The 7,584-nt window shown below is 40.8% G+C and overlaps 1 protein-coding gene across 1 annotated transcript in view; it reads left to right on the forward strand.

The window, feature by feature from the left end:
• The window catches only part of LOC106806958, a gene marked incomplete in the record, with an annotated part of 13,685 nt that extends 6,101 nt beyond the window's left edge, over nt 1-7,584 (forward strand). Inside the window, 4 exon segments of the mRNA XM_014809143.1 lie at nt 1,483-1,590; nt 3,495-3,601; nt 4,176-4,284; nt 4,678-7,584. Of these exon segments, the coding sequence (XP_014664629.1) occupies nt 1,483-1,590; nt 3,495-3,601; nt 4,176-4,284; nt 4,678-6,042 (1,689 nt within the window).

Below are 7,584 nucleotides of genomic sequence, written 5' to 3' on the forward strand. Positions count from 1 at the left end.
GCGTGTATGTGAAAACATTTGGGACTAACAGGGTTTACTAGAATCCCACCACTCCACCACAGAGTCACCGCAGTAGACGTTAGATGAGCGCTGTCGCTCCGCGGCACTTGTTGGTATGTGAATGAATAAGGACTTGCCCCAAGACATATCACAGGGGTTTTGGTATTTCTTAAAAATTATGCAAATTAGGTAGATTTTGGCAGTTTCACTATGCATTTCATTGTCTGCCTACGGTCACCAATAACTCAAGAACCGTTTGACCCACATGTTTCAAATTGCATATATTGTTACTCCTATTTTGGAGCATGACAGTCGACCTACTTTCGAGCCAAGCCCACTTTTTGGCAAAAATGAAAATGGCGATATAGATTCATTCGACTTTGTTAAATTTACCTATTTACCTACCTACCTACCTACCTACCTACCTAATCATACTTATGTGTAATATTGTGTTTTAGATTCTTCGTTACAGTAATTTGACTGGAATTGTTTATTGCTTTTACTTGCGCGATAATCGAAAACCAAAATGGCGATCATTTAGGCGTAGCGCCATCTCTCGCCCAGATTTCAGACTTTCAGATCTGAAACATTTATTTTCGCATCAGAACTAACCCTGAAACAAAACAGTGAAATTTCTATTAGTATAAAACATTATAACAGTATATATATGAGTAAGGACATTTGATAACATTTCGGTCCGTCATAAATGAAACACTTACCAAATTTTAAATATCATCTCCTTCTTCTATCACACCCACGGTGAGCTATAGTGTCATTGACACTTTCATTAAACCAATCGTGATCCCTTTTCATGTGTTATTTCATTGAATTTTACCCGTTTTTATCTCATCTGACATAGTCAGATGCAGCTTGTAGAATCGCATGATTGTGCGTCCGTCCGTCCGTGCGTCCGTCAACAGTTGGGCACAAATCTAAACGGCTCGACGTATGGATTCGAAAGTCAGGACGTAGGGGGGTAATCCAAAAACGAGTTGGGATGTCAAAGCTGGGGGTCAAAGGTCAAGAGGTGTAAAAGAAGGGGGAACATTCCCTCCTTTTTATTTTTTAGATTTTTTATTAATTACCTGTTTTTCTGTATTTTTCTATCTTTATCCTTTTAACTATTTTTTCCCAATTAACACGAATATTTACATGATTTATTTACAAAAATTTAATAACAACAAATGATTTTTACAATTAATATTTTTTTTTTAATAGGGTTAGGGTCACAATGCACCATAAAACAGGAGTTTCAGGCATGCTATTTGTATCAACCAATGGGATTTGGGAGGTATGCAGAATGCAGAAGGTTGCTGAAATGATGTGTACGCAACTGCGTATCTGCATATCTGCGCCTAACAAATGTGTCACTACGCACGACTAAAATTTTACGTTCATAACCGTAGCAACACACCTCAGATGAGCCCAGATGCCACATGTATGCTAATAGATGAAATGTCGGTGTTTATCTATTTCTTGTAGTCGATGACGACGTTACAGGAAGTGCCTAAGGAGGAGTTCCAGTTTCTGGCTGGCATGGACAGTCTAGTGACGCTGGAACTTGGTGATTGTAAGACGTGGAACAAGGAGGTATGGTTGCAGCTTGTTATGTAGTATCGAATTAAAAACATTGTGGTAAATAAAATTAGTAATTAATAATATGACAAATGGGTTTTTAGCTCACATTGACATCGTCAAGATGAGCTATTGCCATGGGGTGTCGTCCGTCGTACGTCCGTTCATCCGTCAACATTTGGCTACGTTCAACGATAACTTGAGAACCGTTTGACCCACATGTTTCAAATTGCATACAGTTGTTACTCCTATGCGAGGGATTTGAATGTCCTATTTTGGAGCACGCCAGTCGACCTACTTTCGAGCCACGCCCACTTTTTGGCAAAAATGTAAATGGTCATAAGTCAGTTCATTTTTGGTATGTGAATGAATAAGGACTGGCCCCAAGACATATCACAGGGGTTTTGGTATTTCTTAAAAATTATGCAAATTAGGTAGATTTTGGCAGTTTCACTAATCACTATGCATTTCAGTGTCTGGCTACGGTCAACAATAACTCAAGAATCGCTTGACCAACATGTTTCAAATTGCATACAGTTGTTACTCCTATGGGATTACTTAGGGTTTTAACGTCCTATTTTGGAGCACGCCAGTCAGTCAGTTTGGCAAAAATGAAAATGGCTATCTAGATTCATTCGACTTTGTTAAATTTACCCACCTACCTACCTACCTACCTACCTACCTACATATCAACCTACCTACCTACATGCATGACTACCTGTCTTTCTGTCTACCTACCTGTCTTTCTATCTACCTCTCTACATATCAACCTACCTACCTACCTACCTAATCATACCTACGTGTAATATTGTGTTTTAGATTCTTCGTTACAGTAATTTGACTGGAATAGTTTATTCCTTTTATTTGCACGATAATCGAAAACAAAAATAGCGATCATTTAGGCGTATCACCATCTCTAGCCCAGATTTCAGACTTTCAGATCTGAAACATATATTTTCGCATCAGAACTAACCCTGAAACAAAACAGTGAAATTTCTATTAGTATAAAACGGGGAGTAAGGACATTTAATAACATTTCGGTCCGTCATAAATGAAACACTTACCAAATTTTAAATATCATCTCCCTCTTCTATCACATCCACAGAGAGTTATAGTGTCATTGACACTTTTATTAAACCAATCGTGATCTCTTTTCATGTGTTATTTCATTGAATTTTACCCGTTTTTAGCTCATCTGACATAGTCAGCATGCAGCTTGTAGAATCGCATGATTGTGCGTCCGTGCGTCCGTCAACAGTTGGGCACAAATCTAAACGGCTCGACGTACGGATTCGAAAGTCAGGACGTAGGGGGTTAATCTGAAAACTAGTTGGGATGTCGAAGCTGGGGGTCAAAGGTCAAAGGTCAAGAGGTGTAAAAGAAGGGGGAACATTCCCTCCTTTTTATTTTTTCGATTTTTTATTATTTACGTGTTTTTCTGTATTTTTCTATCTTTATCCATTTAACTATTTTTTCCCAATTAACACGAATATTTACATGATTTATTTACAACAATTTAATAACAACAAATAATTTTTACAATATTTTTTTTATTTATTTTTAATAGGGTTAGGGTTAGGGTCACAAATACAATGCACCATAAAACAGGAGTTTCAGGCACACTATTTGTATCAACCAATGTGATTTGGGAGGTATGCAGAATGCAGAAGGTTGCTGAAATGATGTGTACACAACTGCGTATCTGCATATCTGCGCCTAACAAATGTGTCACTACGCACGACTAAAAGTTTACGTTCATAACCGTAGCAACACACCTCAGATGAGCCCAGACGCTCTGCGGCTCTTGTTTCATGCCAGTTCTTTAATTGTATTGTTCAGTCGTGTATGTTTGGTTAGAAGCTATGTGTCTATAGGCTTGTATAGCTACACTCATTTTTAACTTGCGCAACTTGTTCCAGACGTACGCGCACCTCGGTCAGTTGTCAGGGCTGAGGCATCTACGCCTGGAGCACGGGGGAACCGTTCCTGATACAGGGCTGGCCGATGCCATCGCTAACATGACTAGGTGAGGTGATGTGAGGCACGGCTGTCACACTGCATTACTGCAAAACTCGCGCTGTCTACCGTTGATCCTATCAATTCTTGACACTGTTTCAAGAAATGGGGTCGAACTTTCTATCTTCTTGAAGTAAAAAGCCTTGTTATATTGTTCCTTGAACACTTAGGCCGGGTGATCATATCAACTTTTGACAACTTTTTACGAAATGGGGCCTAACCTCATACTCTTGAAGTAAAAAGATTTGTTATATATTTGTTAATATATTGTGCCTTAAGAACTTAGACCGGGTACATTTTTCTAAACATTAAGATATAGCTATTCCTGGCCTGCAATAAAATGTTTGTTTGCTGTACAGTAATCTATACTCTGTATAGTTCGCGGTGGTTTAATTTTCGCAAATTTCGCGAATGCGTCCCCGACCGAAAATCACGCGAATAATTCATACCGAATAATACCGAATAATTCATAATTCACCGACCGCGAAATTAACAACTCGCAAAATTGTCCGTCAACTCTGAATTCGCGAAAAATATGGCATATAGAGTAAGTTAGATAGAGGCATTTGCTGGCTTGCTTGCAGGTTGGAACATCTGGAGCTCATCATGTTCACAGTGGCAGATACGCTCGCTGGCTCGTTGCATCAGCTCAGATATCTGCACACGCTCACAATCTGGCCCGACGTCCAACAGGTACAGCAACTTGAATCTTTGTGATTTAGAAAGAGAGCGAGGGGCGGAGAGAGATAGAGAGTGATTCAGAGATAGAGAGAGACAGGAAGAATAAGAGAGATACTTGTATCTGATATTATTATATTAATGTATATCTAATTTAGTGATCCTACTTAAATGTTAATGTGTCCCTTAAAAAAGTTGACTGGATCATAGTATGTTGGGTAGATACGACAGATTAAGACAAATACCTGAAATAACTCGAGAGAATGTCAATACTCCAATTGCTAGGATAGAAATTGCACATGTAATAGCATATGTAATTTTTAATCAAAACTGTGCATTGTTTTATTACTTTTTTACTGTTGCTATTTTTTTGATTTTGTTAATTTTACATTTTATTTTTTTCGGCAGCCCGCTCTCGTCAACACAAACGTCTTCAACATCCTCTCCTGTCTGCCGAAGCTGGAGATGCTAGACTGGGGCGTACTCTGCGAGACGAACAACAACAAAGACTGCGAACACGATAAGAACTGTGAGACGAAGGATCTTCCAAGCGGGAAGCCGACTGAAGCTCCGGAAGTCGGGACGAAGGTTTCCGAGCCCGCAGGGAGGGCGAGCCGGGCGCGGCGGAAACGAGACAGGGATGCGAAGGATGCGGGGGAATCTGGCATCCCGGTCGGAAGCGTGGAAGAGAAGAGCGAGGTGAAAGTAGGCGAAGGGAATGCAGATGAGGTGAGGAAGTCTGAGGATGGATATGGAAGTCCGATAGATGAAACGGGGGCTGGTGAGTCTAGAAAGAGTGTCGTACGTACAGACGAGACTGGAATCGTAGAAACTATTGCAGACGATCTCGGCAAGGATGAAAGAAACGTGGATGACTCCAGTAACGATGACAATGATCCCGAGGAGAGCAGAAACAGTGAAGCTAAGGCTATTGAGGGTGAAAAGGATTGTGCTGAGGATGTAAAAGAGGATGATGGAAGTGCAAGTGAAGTCAGCAAAAGCGAAGAGAATGTGATTGATGCCATTAGTAAGGATGAAAGAAATGTAGAGAACTTCAGAGATAGTGGCGATATCGTTGATGCAACCAGAAATGTTGTGGTTAACATTGACACGACTATAAAATCGGGTGAAGCCAATGCAGGTGATGCTACACTCGGCGATTTGAATGAGAATGAATCTGTAAAAGATGTGGCTAATACCGACGAGAAGGAAACCGACAAAACAAGCTTGGAGCAAGATGGGAAAGTGAACGCTTCCAATAGCAACGCATCGTGTGTGAATAACACCGGTGACATAGAAGCAGACAACGCCAATAAGGACGACTCGAACGCAGCAGAAACAAAAATCGACACCGACACAGATGAAGCCAGAAAAGACAAATCGGTATGTGCGACCAAACCACACGGCGAAGATTCCTCAATCGACGGTAAGGACACGGGCGAGAAGCGAGAAACTCGAAGCACCGGTAAGGACAGTCCCGGCGAAAACCAACAAACTATTCACTCGCCAGGGGGCACTGCGTTGGAGAAACCGCCGGCGACGGGCGAACTGAAGTCGGTTAAGCAGAGCGCGTCGACGATCCCGTTCCTGCCCGGCGCGATGTACAGAGAGGGCGCCCACGAACAAGTGCAGAACAGCCAGACGACGGAGTACCTGTCCGTAGCCCAGCTCATGGACAGTCTGTGCACGATCCTGCCGGAAACGAAGATACGTATCCTGCAGATCCCCATGCTCGACTCCGCCGGGGCGCCCTCTGCTGAGAGACTGGACTAGATCGGCACTGGTGGTGCCACCTGGAGAAAAACAGCCGGGGATTGTTTCTGCTGTTGTGACTTTGTGCTAGAGCAAGGATTGGGGAGCTTTTGAACTGAGGGATTGCGTCGGGCTTGCCGTAGCGCCATCTGTTGAGAGGCCTGCTGAAGAGATGATGAACTACGCGGCTTTGCTCTGTATAATAATATATATAAGGTCTGGAGAATGCTTCTTCAGAGCAGTATTGCAAGATGATTTTCCTGTTTTGTGACGTAGTGTGTTCATGTAAGGAAGGTCGATTGACTTAAAATAACTCTATGCGATATTATTATGTACAGATGTTTGTGAATAGACAGATGGGAGTAAAAGCGGTTTTATTAAATTAATTGCATTACAAGGTATATGCTTTAATGATGTTAATATCCCTTCACAGTTAGCACTGCAAGTTTGGTGTTATGGGATAGCGTATTCTGGAATTAGTTTTAATGCTTATGGTGGCAAAGTTTTCATAATAATCTTGCATTTGAGAGCTATTGCTAATAACTGCATATTTACTGTACCTGTTAAATAGGGGAAACACTTAGAGTGCACTCTTACATATCCGTTGCTGAACATGGCTATTCTTTGGCATCCAATGAAACCGTAGTCATCATTTCAATTTAAATATGGCAACGGGATAAAGGAATCATGTGCATGACATATTTAGAATTGGGAGGCTGATGATCGCGAGCAAAATCAGGCCAGACATGTTTTTATTGGCGGCTGCAGTGAACAGGGAAGACAAAACTGCGTTTCATGTGCCGATCTTTACCCTAATAATAGTCGACTATAGTTGTGAGCCTCTTTTTCAAAACTTGAGCAGAACCTAGCAGGCTAACATGCATATGGCATGCATTTGTTATACTGCATTCCTCTGGATCATAAACAGATGGGGGTGATACGCACTCCGATTGCGATTCGCGGAGAACCAAATGAGGTGAAATATATTAGGTATTTAGCGAATATATGTCTAACTAAATTTCTCTCCTTATGTACAATGAAATGCTCTCAGAAAAGTGCATTATGCATAGCTGTTTACTGATTTGGACGTAGGAAACTGGAGTAACTTGGCAGTAAATTGTTCCTGTGACACAGTAATCATTCATGAAATACATTTTATCAGGAGTGAATAATAGATGATTAATCTATGGAATATAATCTATTATTATTCACTCCTGATTTTATTGATTAGCTATGAGTGGTATTTTGAAGGTACTGCTTATATACAGTTTAAATCACAGTAAAACATGTCAGAACAGCTGTTACAAGTGTAGCAAGCAGTGGGTGGTTTGCCTATAATCGAGTCATAAGTTGGCCACCGGGAGTTAAAATAGGGCTCACACATCTAAAATATCATCCAAGTATTAATGTGGCACCTGAGTAAAATACTTGGATAATACAAACTACTACATGTACAGACTATTATAGATTAATTGATTATTTAAAGTAATCATGGATGTTAATTGTTTTTTAGGAAAAAGGCCTGTGCTTTGCCAAAGGTTAAAAAATAAAATATTAAATGAA

The sequence above is a fragment of the Priapulus caudatus genome, unplaced genomic scaffold (genome assembly GCF_000485595.1).
Source record: "Priapulus caudatus unplaced genomic scaffold, Priapulus_caudatus-5.0.1 Scaffold187, whole genome shotgun sequence".
In the NCBI taxonomy this organism is placed as follows: Eukaryota; Metazoa; Priapulida; class Priapulimorpha; order Priapulimorphida; family Priapulidae; genus Priapulus; species Priapulus caudatus.